The 24,986-nt window shown below is 37.7% G+C and overlaps 1 protein-coding gene and 1 long non-coding RNA gene across 3 annotated transcripts in view; one reads left to right on the plus strand and one right to left on the minus strand.

The window, feature by feature from the left end:
• The window catches only part of OLFM3 (olfactomedin 3), a 52,868-nt gene extending 42,042 nt beyond the window's left edge, over positions 1–10,826 (minus strand). The window contains exon 1 of one of the 2 annotated variants that reach the window (XM_032696870.1): positions 10,536–10,826. In XM_032696870.1, the coding sequence (XP_032552761.1) occupies positions 10,536–10,604 (69 nt within the window). In that variant the 5' untranslated portion in view covers positions 10,605–10,826. The remainder of the gene's footprint in view (positions 1–10,535) is intronic. The other variant, XM_032696871.1, reaches the window with a different exon arrangement.
• A 4,954-nt stretch (positions 10,827–15,780) lies between these two features.
• LOC116790871 overlaps positions 15,781–24,986 on the plus strand; it is a 71,491-nt gene continuing 62,285 nt past the window's right edge. The window contains exon 1 of the long non-coding RNA XR_004358523.1: positions 15,781–15,919. This is a non-coding gene — a long non-coding RNA (uncharacterized LOC116790871). The remainder of the gene's footprint in view (positions 15,920–24,986) is intronic.

Consider the following 24,986-nt stretch of genomic DNA (forward strand, 5'->3'; position numbering starts at 1 on the left):
AAGGAACGTGGCGAGTCAGAAAGCATTCCAAGATTGCAAACAAGGAGTGTGTGGGTACAGAATAACAATGAGCATTTTGGAGAGAGAAGAAAGGAGAAGCCTAAGGACTTTGGTAGTAAATTAGCTAATGATAGCAGATTTTTTTGCAGAGGAAGCAAAAATATTAGAAAAGAAAAATATCACATTTATTAGTTTCATAAAATCTGCCTAAGTTTGGGAAGCTAATGATGGCATGATACAGTAAGTCTTTAGAACTGTAATTGAAATTTATGACAATGGATAAAAAAGAGTGATAATTCAACACAAAAATAGTTACTGGAGGTAGGGGTCCAGACTAATTAGGGAAAATGTAACATCAGTCATTCTTAGGCATCAGAGGCTATTAAAAACAGAAAATCAGAAAATACAAATAGCTTATGTCCACAAATGCTAATGAGAAGGGGGATGTAAGTGTTAGACAATATATACTTGCATATAGTTTGGGAAAATTCTGAAGAAGAAAAGATGCAACCTTGTTTCTATTTAACAGAAAAGCTAGGCAATTAGGGCTTATCAGGCACATTTTTCAATAACTACATCACTATTATCATCCACTTAGAAAGTGATTTGGGAAACCATATAAGAAAACACAAACTGGTCATGTCCCTTGTAAGGAGATGGACTCAATGGCCTAACCAGTCTTAATATTATTTAATTTCTATGGTATTTCTAAATGGGAAAGAGCTATCAGCAAGAGCAATTAATTTTATTCCTGAAAGACACTGGTGAATGTAGTATGAGTGCCAGGAGCATCTGGGTAAATTTTTCTCCTGTATGCACAATAGGGGTAATAGCCATTACTGTAGCTTTCTCACTTGACAAATCTAGAACTGGGCAAATTTGAATAATACAGATTACTGCCAGTATTATATCAAAATCCCATGTGTTTCATTTTCTCAAAAATTTAAAAAACGCTTTTGGTATTGCCTGGTGGCCTTATCAGAGATATCAGGGAAGCCATGTCATTCTGTCGTCTTCTGGTTTTGAAATCTCCAAAGGAAGCATGTCTCTTCACTTCTCATTCAGGGATAATTTCACTGTCTAGTCCGACAAGTAGAGGAACAGATCTGCCTGTACATCCCTCCACACACAGATGATGTTGAAGGAACTGGAAGAGCAGATGTGTAGCATTTGCCTTCTTCCTCGTGCTGCTCTCTGGAGCTCACAGCAGGAGGAGGAAGAGGGGGAAAACTAGCACTGACTGAAGTATAAATAAAGGTATTTTTGGGAGGAGAAACCGTACTTCTCTGGCTGCTCTAAAATTCCTCAATCTAGTCCCTGGTGGCACTCATAAAAGCAAGTTATTGCTTCATGAAATACTTTTAATGACCATCTAGCCAATGCAGTTTTTCATTCTGATTGCTTGAGGTGAGAAAGACCACCTTAGAGAAGGAGCACTTCATATCTAAAAAAGATAAACACTATGGTCTAAATAAATGGAGCATTCTGAGAACACTGATTAAGACAATCTTTCCATTCAAAATTTTCTTCAAATGCACGGTCTTTTTCATTGAGAAACAGAAGGGGAACAAGTATCTGTATAGATCTCTCCGCAGACTGAGGTTGTATTTTGCTGTTTTAAAGAAAGGACATAACATTGCAGCTATTGTGAGTTCTCACAGAATTGCATCAGCAACATCCACTCCAGATAAGGACAACAGCAACCATTTAAACCCAGCAGGGTCCCATATGTAAACATAAGGTCAGTACCTGGAACTTTGGATATGCTTATTTTACTCTATCACTGCAGTGAAGATACTCACATTCATTGACCTGAACTTGAACAGCATATGCATGTGGCTTTAAGAGAAAAAGCAAGTCCAGAGGGCAAAGAAAGATCAGCAAAAGACAACAACTACAGCACAAAAATCTGAACTTGAATTGTGCTGCATAGATTGCTGATCACAGCAAGTAGTATGGAAGGGAAACAAGGTAGAAATGTATTTCTATACCATCTGCTAATATGGAAGTGCTTATTTTAGCAGTGTCTGCAGAACTAGTATAGCAGAAGGTCATTAAAAATTATTTTTATAAACTTCTTATTAAAGAGGATTAGAATGCAAATCAGCTACTTAACCTTGTAAGAGCCACAACTAACAGACTTGTTGATGTCATAAGTGAACCTGTCATATCACAGAATGTGGGAATACGTGATGCATACATAACTTCGGTAGTTTTATATGCAAATTCAGTAGTGGAGTAAAGACACAGCCAATTCTATTATTTACATGCCCTCCTACCTTAGAGGAACTTCTATTCTTTGCTTCTGGTTTCAGGATATTTTTCTGGGCCAGGACACTTCCATAAAACTGGAAACTAATTTTTGTGTGACAGCTTCCAGTTTACTCACCCATCGTTCAGCTACTTTTTTTGTATACCTAGTTTAAGTGCATATGTTCCTAACATGCATACTGCTGAGCTTGTTGAACAGTAATGTCCATATCATTTTCATATCAACATATTAATCACAAAGAAAAGCAAGAGCACTTGCAAAATTTGTGCTGGGCACTGAGGAGGTATCTGAAGTAAGCAGATTCCTGCCTGTTATGGGGCAGGCAAAGGTGGAAGTAGGATTAGCCTTTGGGTTAACGAGTCAGAAGGGAATTGAGGTTTTAAAAAGTCAGAAATATAGGAGACCATAATCTTTGCTTGTGGCTAAAGCTGATCCTCATGGGAGATTGTTAACACACATGTTTTTAGTGTTTTGGTAAGTATGCAGGTATTCAGAGACAGGAGGGAAAACAGGTCAGTGGCAGTCTTTGTATTTAGGTTACTCTGCCTGACATACATCTCTATATTCTTTATGCAAGTGCCCAGCAATACCTGTGATGACAGCAAGCAATACTGATCTGAGACCTCATAAGAAATTCAAACCTGTGACACACCTGCTTTGAACTGAGTGCACGTATCTAAAACTGTATCTACATTTCTTGTACCATCATCCATTCTATCTACTATCTGTTACTATTTGTAACAATAGTTCAATGTTACAACTACACTTTTTTCTATGTATTTTCTTGAAAAAAAAGTCCTGATACCATATATTGAAAATGCAGCCTTACTATAAAAAGGTAGAATAGGTAGGATAATATTTAAGAGATTATACAAAAGGAATAGGAAAAAAATAATTGCAGTAGGGAGGCTGACACTGAAAACCCCCATTTAATATGAATAAGGAAGTATATGATAGGTTTGTGTTCATAATCAGATCAATAATATTTGCTGTCACCACAGGTATTAATGTATTCTAAATGTGCTGAAGTTCATATTTGTGTAAATCTATTTTAAGATTGAAGTCCAAACTCAAATAACATTTACAATATCATATATGGAAAATTATTTAAGTGCTTAGTTGTCTCCTTGAAAGGAGACACACTGAAACGCATTTGGAAGTGTTTTCCTGTAGCATTGGTTCTAAACTAGGGGGCTCATGAAATTCTCTACAAAACTGTTTTTTAATAACATGTCCCAATAATTTAAGAATAATATTCACCATGTTGTGATTGGCCCTTGATTAGAGTTCACTCAGTTCTCACTCTGAACAGAGTTAGTATTTTCCAGTTGTTCTGGCTCCCCCCTTACAGGTTACTTTACAGCTTGCAGAGAAAGCAAACACAATTTCCCAACACCAGAGCAGTGAAAAGGGCTACTTGCTTTCAGAATTTGCTTAAGCTGCTGTTATGAGGACTGTTATACTGACTGATATGCTTTTTGGTGAAATAAGTAAACAGAAACATTAAATCACAGTTCCAAGGATTTGTTCAGTTAGAAGGCAGTGCAGCAGACAGATGACTGTTCTTCAGGGGAATGCAGGATGAAACACATTTGTGTTATCTGGGGCTGCTTTAGGTTAGTTATTTATGTGCTTTAAAAGTCTGAGAAAGGCTCAGAAGAGGCCAGAACAGTAAAGTTTCTCTAATTCTTCCTCAGGAAAAAAGTTTTAAATAAATAGGAGTGCATATTTTATGAGTAATTACATAAAATGTTTTTCTTTCTTGTGAAGACACATAGCTATAGAAGCAGCTGGGTGAGAATTGACAAAATTCCATGTCCACAGGTCTGGTATTAAATAGGCCTTTGGCTATAACTCAAGTTCCAATTTATGATTGTTTACTGACTTATGGAAAATATGCCTGGTTGTTCCTTTTGCCTTTCTGAGAAGTAAACCTCTGTCTGGAAGCTGAAGGCAGCAGATGATAGCATGACAAAAAAGCATATGCTATGTGTGATACCACCATGAAACTCCGAGTAAGAAAATTATTGTGTATGCTCCTCTATCCATTAATACAGTTATCTTCTCAATGTTAACTGCCTGTATCACCAATATTGTGTGCTCTGTGTTTCCTTCCCTAAGCATGGACGTTGTCTGGTGTATTCAATTAATTAATATGAATCAGTCATGTTGTTGGAAAAGGTAGTTCTTAGGAAACTATTTCTGGAAGCTGGCCAGTGAAGAGGACCCCTAGAGATCATCTAGTTTTAGACAACACATACCTCACTAGACAACTGGTACTAACTTTCTTTATCTGATACATCGGTTATTTCCCTACTTACTGAAAAATCTTTTAGCCCTATTCCAAACAGGATGGAATGGGGATAAGCTAATCCATACAGAGGGCCTTGTTGTTTTGCATTCTGGTGTCATGGTGTTTCTTTAAGACAGAATATGAATTTTCTAATTCCAAACAAAACGAAATCTAGACTTAGAAGCTCCTTAATGTCAGGAATTAAAACAATGACAATAAAAATGTTTTTGAAATAGTTTTAAGTGTTCTAGTAAATTGTGCTGCTGATGGAAAGTCAGTTGCTTTTGAGTCACTAATGAAAAAATTGGAAGCTGCAGTTCATGCTTACAGTGAAGTATCCCTGATTTTTGGAAGTAATGCTGTGACATAGGAGGTTGTCTCCAAGATACATTGCTACTGTATTTCTGTTTTTTACTGACCTAGATGACTAAGAATTCTGCTGGCTAAGTTCTTAGGTGGACTCGTTAATGTGGATAGAACCATGTGCTTGGGTCACACGTCTTGGTTTAAAAACATGGGAATAATAGATCTGGTCTGGAAATCTGAAGTAAATCCAAAATTTTCTGAAATTCTGAAAGTAAGAGAAGTTTTTCACTGTTTCTGAATTCTTACTATGAAAAGAATTCTGTATTCAAACCCAGGCACACAAACCTTTCTCTAGGTTTCATCTTAAACAAGAAATCTACTGCCTTGTGGAGTGAAGCAGTACAATGGACTGCTGCTCTTGTGGAAGACGGTCCTTGAGAGGACTTCTCCCAGACTACTGATGCAAAGATTTACAGAAGGCTTTTGAATTTTAACTGGTTTTCTGTGAAGATTCAGTAAGAATGCCTAAGTGATGCCCTGAAGCATTTCTGTCATACTACAGTATTGAAAAAGGGGACTTCAGTGCCCAAAATAGACTGGACTCTCTCTGATGACTCCCTGTTCATTTCTTCATAGGTTCCTTATGAACATTGTGTATTTTAACTTGAAATTTACAACTGTGGTAAATCGTTAGCCAAGCAGAAACACCATTTTTAGAGCTGCTGTTTTAATGTTGTTTTAATAGCTGCAATACTGCATTTCCTGGTCCTGACAGTCCCCTTCCCTGCTTCTTTTCCTTCCTTGCATATTTTATGAATTGATTCTCCTTCACTGGCTTATGACTTGGCCAAATACAGAAGAAACTTGGAAGCCTGGTTACCTGAAGGCAATATGCATCTAATGGAAAAATGATTGTTTCCTGTGAGAATATGTCTGTGTATATACATATATATATATATACATACATATACAATTTTTTTTGAGATTTAGTATAACACATAAAATTGTTTTTTGAGTGTATTTAAAGGAGTAGCAGTCATAATAGTAAGCAGAAGAGGAATCTGTTTTTAAACAGAGAAAAAAAAAGATCTCTTTCCATAGCATCAACAGTTTTAAAAAGCCTTTAAAGACAATGTGATGTCTGATAGCCCCAGGAGAGTTAGCACTCTCCTGCAGATGTCACTCACGTGCGTGTTTTTGCATATTCTCTTCCAATATCTTAATATATGTTACTTAAAATGATGTAGTGAATACCTTTCTGTGATTTTATATAACATAATGGTGGATGTTGACATTGAGTGTAGATGAACAGAAAATATATGAAGCATCCTTTTTCTCCCAGGACTGAAAGGTCGGAAGGCACTGGATTGATCACTGCAGGAAGAACCAGTAGTGTTAACAGTCTGGTGTTTACACATTGACTGAAGTTACTAGAGAGAGAGTGATGTAACTGGAATGACATCTGGGAGAAAGCCCAGGATATATTCACAGTAATAGGATGTTCTTCAATGGCTTTTGAATCACATTGCACAGAAATGGGAGAACAGGCACCAAGTGAGAGTTGACCACATTCAGCAATTAATGATTTAGAGCATTCTTAAATCTTGCAGGCTAAATAATTATGTATGATTTCCATATTGACTGACTACTAATACTGTAGGAAACAGGGTCAATTAATTTCCAAGTAGGTAATGGGATTTCCATTAAATTTTGCGGTGTATTGTAGTCCTGTGAGTCGTATTTCCAATAATAATAGTATATTGTGGTAACCCTTTTTTGTACATAGTATTCTTATAAAATCTTGCAATAGAGATGAATTAATTTGCATTTCTAAGCAGTACTAAAGCAGGGCACTCTTCCTGCTGAAAAGTTCTTGAAATGCAGGGAAAAGAAAGATTTTAGTGGCTATTTGTATAGCCTGACTATGTGGGAAAAATCATAATTTTTAAAATCTAGAAACACAGCCATTCTAAAGATCAAAATGCAAAGTTTAATTAAGCATGCAAAAATAGATGACTGCTTTCAAATTTGCTTTTATTTTTTAGTGTTAATGTTCCCCAAACATCCTGTTATCCCGAGCAATGAACATAAATCATAGTTCCTTTCTGTAACTGTCCCTAATGATACTACACTTAGCTTCCGTTTGGGATTGTACTTGGCACTTGTCTTCTGAAACATTTTTTGCAAAATTCAAATAAAGGAAATGAAACAGATGAAGGATATATAGCCATTATAAAATTTAAAAGCCTGAAGTTCATTAACTGCATTGAAACACGAACAGATTTTTCAGATCTATTTAAATTTTCAAAATTAAACTTAAAAAATGCCATCTAGACTTGGAAACACACTGAGCTTGATTTCTATGCGGAGCAGCTTTACCTGACTGTAAAATGCTTGCTTGGTTATACTACTGTGATTATCAAATGATGGCCAGCAAAGCAACCCTTACAAAAGAAGTCCACATTACATACTGTGAAGGCCATTACAGAAAACTCCAAGTATAGAAAAGCAGCACAGATATGCCATCTAGCAGTAACTCTTAGAAATGTCCTAATCTTGAACAGTTTCTTCTTTCAAGATAATTCTTTCAAGAGTAAGACAAAGGAAAGGCTTTATATTGAAGTTCTTTCCCTTTAGCTGGCTTCCTGCTGAATATCTAGTCACTCTGCTGGAAACAGACCTTTAATGAAATATCATCAATATTTTTTTTTATTTTTCTATGTAAATACAGAGAAAAAATAGAATAAAGTTAACAAATACAACATTTAATAAGTATCTTAAATGGATACTCAGTAATTAGCACTAAGTGTGTTAAAATTTATTGTTAGTGAGCTGTCTTCAATTTGTTAAAGAAACATTTCCTCACCGGGTCAATATTCTATATCGAGGTTATTAGCAAAAAAAAAAGAATTCAAAAGCATGGGCAATAAATTACTGTGGTTGAAATAAAATGTTCATGTTCCAGAGACTGAAGAATTACATATAAATTTTTGTTACATATTTTACCATAAGATGGCGATACTTAAACACTCCACTATTAGTAAATAACGGAGTAAGTTTAGCATAACATCTCTGTCGTAATAGGAGTGCCTGTGGACAGCAGCCTTGAGTCAGTGATGGCCTGGTATTAAAGTAGAGCTTTTTTATTCCCCCAGGCATTATTTTAAAATAATTGATCAGTAAAATGAATTATTACCTGAAAATTATGTGGGACATCAATAGGAAGGTATTGCGTATACTTGAAATGTCTGATGAGATTTATCTCCATAAGCTGAATAGTTTGTGAGTGTCAAGGGCATGTAAAAAGTTGTCTGTCTAATCATGAGCATACTGCACAAAGAAGGAATTTAACATCCCCTTGTTTTCTACAATTAGCTTCATATCATATATTTGCTTCCTAACCTGCAGAGCAGAAAATTAGTCTATTTCAATTTAGCATAAAGCAAGATAAATAATTGAGTACTAGTTCCATTTCTAAAGTGAGAGTTCAGTCAGAACTTGTACTTTTTTGCTAAAAATAGCCTGTAAACATTTTTACAGATATAATTTTTCATAGAAATATGAAATATATTGTTCATAGTCAACAAAATTAATTATGTGCCATGTGGTATCTTTTTTATGCTTAATGTGGTGTAGCATGAATTTGACTTCACTATTTTTTGCTTATGAAAACCCAGTTTAACTCTGATAGATGCCAGATTTTGACTAAGAACTCTAATTTTAATCTAATCTTAAGGACTTTTTAGCTTTTTTTATTCCTGACCCTTGACAAAGTCAAAATAGCCAGTAAAGAACATTTTAATATCCCTGAAAATGTCACACAGAGTGATGAATAAAAGGCCATTTTCACGCCTTCTGCACAGTATGCCAAAGCAAAAAAGGCTGGAAGCAAAGTTTCAAAAGTTAATTTATGCCACTTCATTCCAGTGCCTCATCCTGGTTTTCAGTGCTGGATGGTGATAGACACATAAGATGGAACATTTCTTCCCACTGTTATTTCAGAGCCTGAACTAAAAGAATAATTCTATCAGCTGTTTGTTTCACTAGTGATTCTACTCTTCTGGGGACAGAGTGACACAAATTTTGGTTTTCCTGCTTTCATGCAGTGTCTCTTAAGTATTTAACTTTATAGATCTCACTAAGGGTAAGAGAAGACAGAAAAATAAAGAAAATGAGTAAGAGAAGACAGAAAAATAAAGAAAATGAGTGTGTGGAAACCTGTAATTATAATGTGACCATGTGCTGCTATTTGCACAGATGTGAAACTCCTGTGTGTGCATTGCCTGATTACTCTCTACAGACACAGCAATAGCTGATGCTTTCAAATAGCTCCTATTAAATAGAATTGATATAACTGATTTCTTAGGTAACGTTATTAATTCTCTACCATCTCCTGCTTTTTTAAGTTGTCACTGTATCTTACTGATTGAAAAGTAGTCAGAATACTGCATGCATAAATCAGGTTTTCACTGGCTTCCTTTTTAGGTTCTGTTTTCATGTTTTTAAAGAGGAGCATCTTTTCCACATTGTTAGAAATTCAATTCCCAAATCTTCGTTCGCGAAGCCTAGCCATGAGAAATTCAGTGCATATTTGTATATGATTAATACCTTTATTTTAAAGGAAAAATCTGCCAGAAGAACTGAACATTGCCTCACGTGGTTGTCTGGTACCTCAATGGTATTGTTAAATTGACATTCAGCAACATACAATATAAATTGTGGCAACACGGTACGGACTGCTGCTGGTAATAGACTGCAATACTATAAGAATGTTTTCTCAATGTTCAGAGTTACAAGACTGCACGCCACAAAAAGGAAAATGAGACAAGTTCTACATCTATAAAATACAGCTCTACAGACAGCTGCAGACCTAGGGACTTTCAGTCATTATTGCTCTTAAGTGGTATAGTGCAATTCCGATTTTTTAAATGACTTAATCTAAAATCTCCGTCACAAACCAGGTTGCATGGCTAAAACATATTGTTTGCTTTTATCAGTACTTCAGTATCAGATGTGATCTTTCGGTGACCTGAACACAGCTGAAAATAACGGAACTCTGCAGCAGCCCCGAGCGTGGCTATAGCACTAAATTCGGTGTCTTCACGTGATGCCTCCGGTTCCACTCTAAACAAATTTATTTCCTTTCGGAGGCTGTCGATCTCTGCTCCCAGCGCCTCGCTGCCTCCCCGGCACTGGTGCAGTCACCCAGCGCTATAAACGCCTCCGTGCCTTGGGTGGGACGGATCGCCGCTCGTTCCGGCTGTGCAGCTGCCGGCCTTGGACAGCTGCCGGCCTCGGGCAGGGGGAGCCCGCCCCGCCTGCCCAGCCCGCTCTGCGGCGGGTGCAGCTCCTGCGTGTGGCGGTGCGGGGGTCGCGGGCAGGTGCGGGGGGTGCCCGCTCTGCGCTCCGGGACCGGGGCCGTGGGCGCCGCCGCATCGCACCCGCAGCCCCCTGACCGCGGGCGGCCGCCCCGCCTCGGGCCGGGAATCCCGGGGCCGGGGACAGCCATTCCCGCCACGAGCTCTCCCGCCTGGCCCCTCGGACGGCCAAGGACACGCACCCGCCTCTCCCCGGGGCCGCCCAGCGCATCGCCCGCTACCGCATACGCCGTGTGCGGGTCGGCTCCGCCGCTGCGGGAGAACTTGCCGCCCGGCCGGCTCCTACCTTGGAGGGATCGAGGCCGGCCAGCAAGGACAGCAGCAGGAGGTTGAGGATGCTGGCGGCCGCCCGCATCCTGATCCCGGGGCTGCCTCTCCGCGCCGCTCCTCTCGGTCATTCACTCCGCTCCCGCTGCAGCGACCGCGCCGGCAGCCGCGCTCCCTGCCCGCCCGCCCGAGCCCGACTGGAGGCGGCAGCGGCAGCAGCAGCCGCCCGGGGAACGCTCATTCCGCGGGCAGCCTCGGCGCGGGGAGGGCGGGCGAGGCCGGCGCTGCCCGAGCTGCCAAAGCGGCTCCGCGGCCCCGTCCCACCCCCGCCCCTCCCCTCCGCCCCCGGCCAGCCCACCGCCAAACTTTGGGCCCGGGAGACGGTGGAGCCAGCGCCGCTGGACCGGCACGGGCGGCGGATGTGACATCAGCGCCGCCGGGAGGGACCGGGCGGGGGGCGCTGGGGATGCGGCGGTGGCGGGGCCGGGCCGGGCTGGGCCGGGCCGGGGGCTCAGGGTAGCGGCAGCCGCGGGCTGGGCAGAAGCGCGGTCGGGCTGCAGGAGCGCGGGGTGCCCCATGCGAGGGGGCGGCTCGCCGGACCCCCTCACCCGAACTGCGGGGTTGTCCCCCCTGCAGTGGCCGGCGGGGCTCGTCCCTCTGTGGAGGGCACAGCGTGCGGCCCACACCGCTCTGCGCTGGCTGCGGGCGGGCAGGGGCGGCTCTCGGGAAAGGAGCACCTGGCACCGTGGCAGCGGGAAGGGGCGAGGGTGGGCTGAGGGGGAGAGCCGCCGGGAGAGGGGTTTCCTCAGGGGGATCCCACCGGCTCGCTTCCCCCACTTAGAAAGTTAAGTCAGGACTTGACTGAGCCCTGGTGAGGGGAGAGCCAGCTCTCTGCTCCCGAGGTGGACCTTGGTTTGGCTGAGGTGGGAAAGCCTGTGTAGATGCAGGCTGGTGGAGGTCACTGGTTGAGGAGTCCCTTGAAAGTCTTCCCAAGGACATGTAACATGCAATCAAGTTTCCTTTTCTCTAGATCAGCCAGTACCTTTGCAGTCAGACAACGCTGCTTTGCCAGCCGAGGCTCGGGGTGAGCTCCTCTCTGCCTGTACAGATCAGTTCCCCAGTACAGGCAGGAGTGTGACTCGGCTGCCTCAGGGACGCACATTCAGCACAGCTGATTATGGCCCAAGTGAAAATAACGGAACTATTGTGTTAACACAGGCAAACTATGTTAATGTTTCAATTATTTTTCCCTTAGAAGATTCAAGCTCAAGATCTATGGGCAGGGTAATCTTGCTTATGACATAGCCAAGATTAATACAAAAGTGATTTTCAGCTTTTCAGTTAGTGATTTTTTTGGTCTTAACTAGATTCTCTGGGGTCTACGTTATATGCTTTTTCAGCAGCTAGCACAGAAAGGCCAACACACTTGTGCTTTTTTTCTAGGTGCCATATAATATTAACAAAGATAAAAATGAGCTAAAAATAGCCTTAAAAAGCAAAACATGAGTGTGAGGAAACAACCCTCAAACAAAACCAAACCCCAATCTTGAGAGGGTGTTTTTGTTGAGTGTCTTACTAGGATAAATGTGGACAGGGCATGTTTTTCTCACTGTCTCTGGGTCTATAAGATTGGTTTCTTTTGACTTAAAGAGCTAAGACCACTGCTGAAAGACAAATGGAGCAGAAACTGTTCTGCTTTTAGGCTATCTGAAAACATTGCATGTCCTTGGCGTAGTGTTCCCAGATCAAAATTGCTGATTTTTCTTACAGTGTTTTATTATATATTTGAATTTCTTCTTAGATTAAAATAACTAGATTTGCTTTTGTGAGTGGATTAAAATTTATATTTTATGCTAAGATACCTTAGACATCCCCTTTTGGTCATCAGTATCTTTTACAAAGATACAGTCTTTCATTTCCGTGGAAGGTAGATCTACAAAGTGTGTTTCTTTATGACACGGAAAGGAAATTATAGAATTTATCAATAAGCTTCCATTGACATTTCAGGATCAACAATTGAAAGAGAATCCCCTCTGATACAGACTCTATTGAATTGGCTTCTATGAAGAAAATATAAAAGATAGAGAAAGGAGATTAGTTAATATTTTTTTCTGTAGAAAACATGTAAAAGTTCAATTTTCTATGAAATAACACTAAAAAAAAAAAGCTGCATGTATTCATATGGATTCAATATTAAGTAAGGATACCAAAGCACTGAAAGCTTCAAGTTCTCCAAAGTGAATGGTGTTTTCACAAGAAACAATTTCCTGTGAAAAAAGAACGTAGATTCTAACGCCACAAAGGCAGGTTTGATGGTATTTAGATCTTTTCTAGAGCCCCTCAGTGACTAGTTCTCCAACTTTCCCTACCTTTATTTTCTTCACACTTTTTTTCCCTTCTTTTTTCCTGTCTATCATAGATACGTGTGTATGAAACATTAAATTAATCATAGAATGCAAACTTTGAGGAGCTTCAGTGATGCAATATGTTTTTCCACTTCCTGATGCTGCTTGGAATATCTGTCTTTGAAATCAGTGAAATACGAAGAGTACAGTTAAAAATAAAACCAGTGATTCCCCAGGCCCCTAAAAACATGAGCCTTCAGATCTCCTGAACTCATCAGATACTTTTATGTGTTACAAATTAATAATTTGTTTGATATATGAAAAGGTACCAAAATATATTTCAAAAGGATAGCATAAGATGACCTAATTATTTTCTACTTTATTTTAACAATCTATCAAGAAGAAAACAAATATGTTATAGATTTATTCCTTCCCCCTCTAGCAACCTGACAAGTAATATTTTCTTTGCCAGAAAAGACTATCTGAAGACTGCTGAGAATCACTAGCAATTAGTATCTGAAATAATTGTGTTTGTTAAAGTGTATCTGAAAAAATAAAAAAAAATTCAAGTCCTCATGAGAAGTTTTTATTTCTACTGTATGCCCTGAATTTGCAAGGAAATACCTGATTGTGAAGACCTCTCTCTAACAAAGCTTTTAATCGTCCTTAAAACCTATGAAATTCTGTGTGAGTTGCATTTCTTCTTGAATTCTTTATGTGGAGATGGCTGCAGTCAGGGCGAATACTTAGTTGTGATAGAAAAGAGAAGGGATATCAAAATCTTTCCTGCAGGCATCAGTGACAGACTATTAGCAAAATGGTGGCACACACTGAATACAGCTTGTCTAGATAGCGAAGGATATTCTCAGTGTGTGGCTGAAGTTACAACTATATTTTTTCACACCGTATTGCAAGATGTATTGCTGGCACTTGGAATAAGACAGATACTTGTTCACTTGGGTACACGGAAGTTGATAAATTGGATGTAGGTACCAAATTATATATAAATAAGTTCAAAGTTTTGCAATCTGAGTTTGACAGCTCAAAAATACTGATGGGAGTTATGAGAAAGGACAACATACATGGATACATGGATCTGTAGAAAGATAATCTTTATTTATAGCAGGTGACATCTGAAAACTTTTTAATTGTGGTGCTATCAAGTATTTTTTCTAGACAAGAAAACTTTTCATGAAATCAGTCTTATACTTACACTTAATATTTCATGGGTGCTGAATTTTCTGCTAAGTTAGGAGAGTGGATTTGGAATTTTAGGCATTCTGCTGATTATCAGAATGAAAAGTTTAGGGAATTGGAAAGAGAGAAAAATCCTTGCTGACATTTACAGAGCTGAAATGTCCTTGAAGGAGATAAATGTGTCTTTCATTACAGAAAAGATTTTGATGTCTCAGTGAGACTAAAGAGAGAGGAAAAGATACAACCAAAATTAAACTACCAGTGATACAGAAGCTAACTTTTATGATATGTGTTGTATTTGATTACATGTAAAGAACATAAGAGAAACAAAACGCTTCTAGCGTTGTTAAACCAGATGAATAGAAAAATCAGTAAAATACTAATTAATTTAATGTAGCCATTTGACGGGTGTGTAGATGTTTAATGTAATGCAGGAATATTGCTCACGTGGGACAAAGTTCAGGGCTACTTTTGGCCTTTTAGGTGCTAACGTAATTTTTAGCGCATAATATAGCTGTAGTATTTCCAGATTTACAGTTCAGTTATATTTATATTTAAATCACTGTCTAAATAGAAATGGGAAAATGTAATTAAAGATTACATCAGTGTGAAATGTAGGAATGTCACTTTGTAAAAGTGACGGCATCTATAAATAATGCTTATCTACCAAGGATGCTTTTCATAGAAGACTATGGAACTCTGCTCACAAGCTTTCTGTATTTTCCGCTGCCAATATGGACAGTACGTTACAACACAAACCCAGCAGAGTAGCCTTTAAGTGTATTTTTGGTTATGTGAGACTTTTATAATTTTAAATATCATAAAATTTAAGGATTAAGATTATCTTCTGCAAGATTGAAAAGAAAGTAAGTTTATTCTTGATAAACTTTCTGGTGTTCTTAAAATTGCATGATCATATAGAATAAATGAAACTTGGAGAATTAAGGTTGAACTATGCTTTATTTCAGAATTCTAGTGCAGATAATAAAATCTAGTCAATTGTTTGATAGAAATTGGGGTTGTCTGACAGATTTTTAGAATCAAGAAGGTATGTTTTCTTGATATGAATAATATGATTTTTAAACAGTAAAATACTTAGTTGGCGATATTTAAAATTGACTATTACCTCTTAAAATACATAATTTGCAGCCTGTCAAGTCACAATTGAAGTTGGACTAAGTAGCTGATTAAGTCCTCAGGTAAATCTTAGGAATCCGTAGAATGTTTAATATTAAATATTTCTTCTAATTTATGTATTTTTAATGTACTTTGCAAATACATACTGCAGAAGCAACAAAGAGCAGTATGCTGTATGATGACAAATGTACGAATTTACTTTGATAGTAATTCTCTAAACATTTATATGCAGGCAAAACTAGTTTGTGTCTCATAGCATATATATGAATATTTATTGACCAAAATGTCATAGTAAAGAGGCTGCTTGCAATATTCCAGTGTAACAATATGATGCTTATGGGAATTGAAAGGACCGGAGTGTCCTCAGCTACTGATCATTGGTGAGTTCTCAGGGCTCAGCATCTTGCAGGACTGGGTCTCAAAATAATAAAATAATGAGGCATCATTACTAAAAGCTCAATTGCAATACCAGTCTTTGTCATGATCACTTAAGGTCACAGGTATTAGAAGAAAGATTAGGTCATGATTGTAAATGATGGTTCTAACATTCTTATGGATTTTATGTTCTGTTCCATTTTAAGGTTTTGAACGTTACCATCACACCTGATATTTTTCCCCAAATGAAGAATCACTGTATCTCTGTCTTCCGTGCAGAAATTTCTGCTGGAATGAAGAAAGAAAAGTTTGCATAAGGACTTGTCACAAAGAAAAATGAGTTTAAGAGGTGGGTGTTTTCTGTAGTTAATTGCTTTGATTTTTAATAAGTTTCAGTTTTTAAAAGAACCTGGCAGTGTGGTGCTATTTGCGGTACTATTGCAATATTCATGGTTCTGTCTCATATAGCCAAGGACTTGTTACAGCTTGTGACATAAATGCAGGCACTGTTAGGATGTTTTTTTATAAATTGACACATATTTGATATTTTAATTCCAGCTGGATGTTAGAATATAACTTATCTGGAAAAGTAATTGTTTAGGATGATGCTTATTGGAATTCTCCAGGTGCTTCTTTAAGATTACATTTTAAATACTGATGTAGGTTTACAGCTGTGAAAGGAGTTTGTCAGAATGCTCTCTGAGATCAGGTCAAGCAGGGAGGAAGCTTTTTAAAAGGTAAATGTTAGGAAGAGAAATGTTTTAAGAAGGTGTTTTGGTTTACTGCATACAGTATTTATTATGTTCTAAAGTGTTTCTAAAAAGTAAATTGATAGGTCTCTTGGCAATTATCGGGTGTGGTATCTGCTCTTCTTAATCTCTGAGAAGATTATTCAGGTTATACACTGATTATCATGAGTGACAAGACCTCCAAAATAGCTGCACCCAGGTCTCAAAGCAGTACAAGTGTGCTGACTAAGAGTTACACTGGCTGCACTTAACAGCTCAGCTACTTCTGCATTCCACCTTGTACAGTGTCATTTGTTTTCTATTTTCTCATTACAGTATCAAATTTAGGAGTCTCTAACTTGCCTGTCCAACATATTATCCATTTTTTATCCTATTCCATTTACCCAGTATTACCCCAACTGCTTGAGAGTGGGCTCTAGTATTGTTTTGATTTTACTCCTATCCTGTTGCACAACAGCAACAAAGGGACAGATGAAATAATTCCACTCATTCATAGCTTTGGCTGTGATACTTGGTCAAAATAAATACAGGGTCTCTTCTTTAGAGAAGAGAGTTTATAAAGGTTTTCTTCAATTTTCTGTAGGATATCAGCCCCTTTGTAAATTGTAGAGGGAATAACTGGATTAAATCATCCATAATTGTAATAAAGCTGTGCTCTGGAGCAATATGTCTTGTTTTCTCTCATAGCTCTGCTTTACATTCAGTAATTTTGTTGATCTTTTGGAGGGCTATCCCTCATTTATAACTAGAGTGTCTAAAAAGTGAATCATACCTACAATATCTGACATTCAGGAAGCATGAAAACTATAAATACCACACATTTTAAGACCTAAGGAAACCCTTTTTCACTATTAGGACAGTCATATAGTGTAACAGGTTGCTCAGACAAGGCAGCACCATCTGCATCCTTGGAGGTTTTCTGGACCAGATTGAATAAAACTCTGAGTAACCAAGTCTGACTTCACGGCTGAACATGCTTTGAGCAGCAGTTTGGACTGGAGACATCCTGAGGTCTCTTCCAGCCTGAATTGTCCTATTATCCTGTAACAGTATGAATAGTGGTGATGTGCACAACTGGCTTGTCTCTTTAGCTGTGGGCAGGACTTGGAGCAACCCACCTTATCCCTCAAATATCTGAGAAAATGGAGGTTCTGTATTTCCCATCAGTGTGTATTTTTTGACCAATATGATGTATATCATATGGGTTTATGTGTATATATTGCTATGTAGACTAGTTTGATATAAATTTGATAGAAATTATTCTATTTTCCAATCTGATGGAGTTTTATTGAAAATCAGAAAGAAAAAAATTATGTGGTTTTGGTAGACCTCTGCTTTTTTCCAGAAGCTAGCTGTAGTGTTTGCGTGAATGATATCAAACTTTTTCATAATTAATTTTTTAAAAAAGTCACTTCTCTGTGCTGCGCCCTGACCATTGTTTTGCAGGAACTTCAGCTTATACATTATTACCACTTTTTTTTGTCTCAAGCCAGAGGAGACCTCTTTAAATCAGAGTAATACTGAGGGTTGACAGTGAAATAAATAAGCTGTGAACTTCCTTGCTCACATTTGAACTGCATGAGTGTTCATGTAAATCTAATGATCTTTTTGGATAGAACCTAGCTTCAGCTGCTAGGCAGTGGACTCAAAACCAAAGCTTTAATGAGTTCTCTGAGATAGTCTCCTTTTTAGTTTTAAACCTGAGGATAAAAACCCCCATGAGATACTACCCATTCTCTTACAGAATGCGAACAGTCTTTATTTGACTTGTGAATGAGGGGTTTGGTAACATATTTTTTGGAAGGCAGCACAGCTTTTCTTTCAGAGAGAGTGGTACAAATCCCTTGCTGTCATACTCAGCAGATGGCAGCATGCATGTTGACTGGCTGGGTATCTGCTCAAATCTTTTAGCTGCCATACCATATTGACGAGCAGAGTAATTAATTTGTCAGTGTCTTTAAGGTCAATCACAGTGAAAGCTTTCAGTGTGTTAATATGAAAAACCATATTTACCCTGAGGGCACACTGTCACAGCAGGTAGGAATTAATTGTGAAATTATATAATTTTCTCCCTAGAATACAACTGTGTTCAAAGAAGGAAAGCATATAAAACCAGTAGAGTACAATTCAGGACCCCAGTGTTTAAAACATTAAAATACCAATTTAACATTTCCACACATGCATGTCTGAGTGGTACCAGGATCATGGCCTGGGATTAGGCCATGAAAGGTTATGCAGAAAGTAAAAAAAAAAGGGAAAAAGGACATGACCAAGCAAATGTTTGCATGTGATTATTCAATAGCAATACTGATGTCATTTGAACGTGGCCAGTTTTGTTTCTAATAGCAGATCAAATGTGGTGTAGATGACATATTATCAAACTCCTGAATATGAGCAATGAAGGCATACAAATTCCCATGTCAGGTAGAAAAAAAAATTTGTTTTTTTCAGTCTACACAGAATATTGCAAGGGTGGTTTTCATTGTAGTGTTCTTATCAGACTTGCAGAAGCAGGAAGAAAGGGCTATGGAATACACAAATCTAGAATGCTATCTGAATTTTTCAGCTATGCTGAATTTTGTCCAGGACTCTTAAAGTGAACTCTTATGGTGAAAAATGGTATAGATTTTTGATTATTGATAAATATTGGAAATATTCTTTTTTAACTGTTCAAGCAGCATTTCCTCTGTTTTTGTGAGTTTGTAGAAACTGAATTTTAAGGCCTGTTGATGGTATTTGTATAGATATGAAGATAAATTGGTATCTCACTGTCTTACATTTATTTAAAAAGGTCAATTGAACATTAGATTCATTTCACAAAAAAGAATCATTGTCATGTGACCTAAAAAAAAAAATCAATCACACAGACTACTATTAAGTTATGAGTGCATATTACTGGGTAATACCAAGTACTGTGTACCTCACAAGAAATCTTCTAAAATTTGTTCAGAAAACTGCGTGAAAATTTCCCAACGAGTAGATATTTTTATCTAGTTACAGATAATTGGCAATAATAGAACATGCTATTTTTGATCACTGATTTAATGAAAAAATTATTCCTTGCAATTTAGGCACTTTCTGAAGCAGCTTAAGTTCCTGATCCTGGAGAGATTTATATGCATAGTTATAAACATGGATAAAGGTTGTAGGAATATCAGCCAGTGAAGTTAATAGGAATGTTGCCTGTCTGTATTTCCATTAGCGTGAAGTGGTGGCATTTATTGTATTTCAGATGAATTGTGTTTGTAGATCTTTGGAAAAGTAGGATCTTAATTTTTTTTTTTTCCTTTTCCCAACTCTCAGAACAAAGTTCTAAACTAACCATTTTTGGTTGCAGATTTTTTGTGTTAAAAATGGATGCAGAAGATATTTGTAACTATAATGTACTTTCCCACTTGGTCTCTCTTGGTTCCAGTTTGGCAGTGCAGTGGCTCAGGTAATTTGCCCATTGATTCACATCTCTCCTTCTCTAGCAGACAATCTAATGCTTAGGTTGGCTCTAGCAGGAGAATTTCTTCAGCCATATTTTTGTGAACATTGCTGTCAGCCAATACAAATATTGTAAGGCTTTATTTTATTATTTCTTTTTTATTCTGAAGCTTCATTTGATGTCTTATTAAAATGTTTGCCAGTTTGGTAAAATCGGTATAACATGGGACTGTTTTAGACCTTACGCTTCTGTAATGGAGAGAAGACTGGAAATTTTATATGGGGATACAGGGATGTGCATAAACTTCGGCTAGGTTTCCAGTAAAGCCAGCAGAGTCATAAAGAAATCACATTGTGTTAACATTCTGTGTCTCATATTGTGGAGACTTCCCTTCTGCACCTATCCTTTGAGAATTTAACTCCTGTAATATAGGATATAGTGTTTCTTTTTCTCGAGTATTTAATTTCTGCAGTTAATATGGAGTGTTAGTCAGGTGGATCTTCTGTAAAAGTCAAGAACAAACTATTATAATATGTTTGACAGGATTTAGGGAATACAATGCATGAATCAGTATTCCTTTTTTTGAACAAGTATATTAGTTTCTTAACTGATTGAGCGAGACTGGGGAGACAGGAAAGCTTTATTCACATAATAACATCTATTTTTCTTCTGTTTGTGTTTAAAGGCAAACATTTGCTTTTTTATGTTTGAGCTTGTTACAAAATGCAGTGTAAAACCACAGCTCAGAATATTAATGTAACATTGCAAGAATGAGATGAAGAAAGAAAAATAATTACCTGTTGACTAGGAAGTCTTTAAAGTCTTTTCACAGAAAGACTTTAAGCGTTAGTTTTGGTTAATTCATTCAGCCAAGAAATCCAACAGTTTGGGCCACTGTAAGCTTTCAGTTTGATTCCATTATAGCTGTCACTCAGCTGTGCTGAGATGCTTACGATTAAATTAGGGATTATTGGTACTGTCCAGGGCAATACTACTGAATATTTTGCATGTAAATCCATAACTGTGGAAATTCAGTTTATCTTATAGAAATGCTCAAAACTGTCCAAATTACTGTAGTCAGTTTTTGTGCATAGACATTCCATACTTTAATGCAGTTAGGCACACTTTCTGAGTGGGCAGAACTGCAAGGTGAACCAGGAAGAGCATAACAGCCTATAAATTTTTAATGGCTTACAAATTTTCTATGTGAATTAGTTATTTGGAAAGTTAGTGAAGTCCTTACTGTGTTAATAAAATATTTTCTTTGGGCATCTGTTGGTTTAATTTAATAACTGCATGCTAGAAATCACAGAGAAGGCACACAGTGGCTCCAGACAAACTTCTGACAGGGGTTGAGATGAACACCTGAATCATTTAGTTGAGAAGGTGCTGTTTCCATCTGCCAAGGAACATGCATGGGATTTCTGTTGCTAAGGTACGAGTCTTAAGTTTAAGAGAATATTAAATAATTGAAAATAATTATCCAGAAGAGGAAAAAGGAAGTGATACTTTTTGAAGAACTGTTTCCACAGTAACAGACCAACAAGGGATGAACTATGTTGAAAAGTGTTTAGGTTGAGTAGCTTGGGTTTTTTGATCTGTCTCCTACCAGGCGAAAAAAGCAAACAGTGTGTTTGCTCCCTCCTTCATCTTCCTCTTGTTTTCTTGAAATTTAATATTGGCTAATTTTATCCAAATATAAGAGAGGATGCGTCAAAGGAGAGGAGATGTGTCAAAGAAATTAATAGTAGAATTTGGTGAAAAAAGTGTTAGTAGTGGTGGTACAGAGGACAGCCCTGCATGAGCATTGCCTGCAGAGAACAGATCTTAGATTTGACTGTTCTGTGTGATTTGCTAGCTGGGTGAGCAGCGTATCTTTGCTTCTGAACCAGTCAGGTGCCAAAGAAATCTCTCATGCATTTGGTATTGAGAAGTCCTTGAACAGGGTGAGCATACTTGGAATGAGAAGCATTCCTATCTTTTATTATACCATCTTCAGATAGGAAAATCTTCAACTGGAGTCGATGACATTGGTTTGATAGTTCGTTGTTAAATAATCCTCTTTCTGTGTACAAATGCTTCGAAAAGGAATATCTGGGATGTACCAGTTTTCAAATTGATCAATACCTGTATGTATACTATATGGGTCTGTAACAAAATATATTAGGATATAGTACTAAATTGTATTATTTTATAGACCTGTAATTAACACTTGAGCTCAAACATTTTTGAGTTATGTGTCAGATAGAGGAGTAACATTACCTCTGAAAGGGCAGACTCACTGGGCTAGCATATGGACATTGCTACTGACATTTCCTTACTTATTAGATTCTATAGGAATGTGATTAGCTATGTTCTAAAATGTAATTTCCCAATTAGTTCTTTGTGTAAATGAAATTACCAGGCCTTCTGCATATTTTGATTGTTCAGAACCACTGAACTAGAGGATCTTGATTTTATTGTTCATCCTTTTAAACAGAGAAAATGTGTTGCCTAACTAGATTGAGAAAATTAATTCTTTGAAATATATTGACATTACTCTAAAAATTAAAAACTGCTTCTTTTGATCAAAGCTCTATAGAAATCTTGCTAAAAGATTTTTAGTGGTCTTGCTTTTTCCAAATTATTAAATGACAGCTTTTAAAAACATGCTAAGGGTTTTAACTTGACTTGAGTCTCCCATTCTGCGAGACTGACTGAAACAAGAAGATCAAAGCAGGATCAAAGGCATTCATATGCCACAAAAATCAGATGGAAACAGTAGATGATTTCTAAGAAGCTTTACCTAAGACAACAAAGATTTGTAAAGATGCCACAGCTCTCCAGGCTACTTAAGGAAGATATTAGAAGTACCTACATAAAATTTTCCTATTTGTCTTTCAGAGCTTCAAAATGTAGTCTTCGGAATAATATATAGTTAGGTTGGTTGAAAAGTTGCATATGAAACTGTTTCTACATGTATTAAAAAAAAGTTATTATAACTTATGTACACACAGAGACAACTAACTAAAACAGTTTTCCTGTTTCTAGTAAACAGTTTTCAGTATTTGTGAGGAAAAAGAGTGTTGTTTGGTAATTAAGAGGACATGAATTAGAAGGAATAATTTCTGTTAGTCTTGATATTTTCTGACCTGACCATTTACAGATTTTTTTAAAAAGTTTGGAGTCCTATCGTAGGCAGCGTTTATACTGCAGATATTTATTAATTATACGCATAGCAGTAGAAGGGGAATGAAGGTAAAAGAAGGGGAAGACTGTGAACAGAGGTATAAAAGGAGGGAAAATGACTAAAACAAAAAATTTAGAGTGACAAAGCAATACAGAAACTGGAACAAATCCAAAACAATTACTTAAATTTTCATAACTTCTTACTACCTGCTCACGCTAAAAAGCCCCAACCTTAAGCACATCCTAAAAGCACATACTTTACTGAATTTGTATTGTTTTGAATTATGTTATACTTTTTGAGTTTCAACTAACTAAAACTGATAATGCAGAAAAACCCAACTCCCATAACACGGTATTTGTAATGTTTCTAATCAACTCTTAATCAGCAAGGACATGTGATACAACCCTCTTGCATAGACACAGTTCTTTTTAAAGCTAAGGCATTTAATAATTACAGATGGTGAACTGAGTTGAAATTTAGGAACCTTTTGACAGTCATCATTAGTTTGCAGTATGCTGTTCCCAAGAGTCTTGGTTTGCTTGTATGCTGACATTTAAGTCACTGTCATTCAGTGTAAATGACATATATAACACGCATAAATGGCTAAGAGAGCTCTATCTGTTGTGTACAGCCTTCAAAATATTTAATGTCATTAACTTTTAGCAGAAGAAAACAACCCCTTAGGATATGGTTGTGGCTTTTTTTTTTTTTAATTGCTCTGATGATGATGATGTATCCCTTATACTTGAAAATATTTTTGCTGGTGTTTTTGTTGTCCTTCTTATATCTTAACATCTGAGTCATAGTCAGAATTGAACGAAGACAGTCTCTTAGGGTACAAAAGCTATTTGAAAAGATGTCTTGAAGAACTCAAACCTGCTGTATTGCTAGCATAGAGTAACATCAGAAAATATGTATGAGCTAAACCTCAGTTGGGCATATCAAAGAATTAGTACAGCTGGCTGGAATTTACCCATGTGTACTTGGCCGATGCAAAGTTTTCTTTGTTCTTACTTTTTACCTGTGGTGCCAAGCTGAATGACTTTTTATTTCCATTTTTAATTGTGTTTATAAAAACTAGTGCAGTTTTGTCTTTTGGTTTCTCTCCTAGGCTTGGACTAGTAGCTATCAAGCTAATATATTGGGAACATTTAGGCTAAGTCTGCCTGATACTGCTAGTTAAAAACAGTGGAGTGCACCTGGATATCATTTTGGGGTTTTTTCAATTAATTTCAGAGGAATAATTGTTGGAAAAATCCCGATTTCCTATAAGCCCTGTGATAAGCTATCTGCATTGTGCTCCATCACAATTTATATGTGGGTGAGGTCAGGCACAATCTAGTTGATGTAGCAGGTGTGCTCTCAGCACCCTTTTTCTAATTTTATATATTGGTGTTGGTATGGTACTCCTTCAGATAACAGTGGTCTAGATCACTGCAAATTAAATAAGAGATTAAATGAAAGCTCCTTATTTGTATCTGCTCTACTATCCAAGTGTGGCATATGGTCTTGTACAGACTAGGAGTAATTTCTGTGCCAGATTAAATACCCTAAATACCAGCAGCGTATGAAAACTAAGCAAAAAGCAGCATCACAAGCAAAATGGAAAGTTAAGCACAAAAGCTATCCATAAGTATAAGCATATAGCATTAGAGTCTTTGTGTTTGCAGACGTGAAAATCCAACTAATTTTTCACTCTTATAGCAATTGAATGGCCCTGTGGCAGCCAAGCTTTAGCTCATGAATCGCTTGCAGCTCTGAAGCAGTTCATATTTCTTACCTGTTCCAACTGTGTTGTATAGGAATCACTGCAGGAATATGCTAGTATAGAATCTGCTAAGTCATATGAATTCCTGTGGGAAAAAATGGGTCAGGAGAAGTGGGGAATCCAGTGTTATTTGGTTGTATTAGACCCAAGTGTAGACTGTGTCTACCCTTGCCCTGTGTATTCTTCTGGGAGGAAGGAAGGGTTCCTTTGGAAGATATCACCTCTTCCTTGGGAACCTTAGGAGGAACGGAGAAGCTCTTACAGTTTCAAATAGTTGAAGATTTTAGCATGTAGGTGTAG

The sequence above is a fragment of the Chiroxiphia lanceolata genome, chromosome 9 (assembly GCF_009829145.1).
Source record: "Chiroxiphia lanceolata isolate bChiLan1 chromosome 9, bChiLan1.pri, whole genome shotgun sequence".
NCBI lineage: Eukaryota > Metazoa > Chordata > Aves > Passeriformes > Pipridae > Chiroxiphia > Chiroxiphia lanceolata.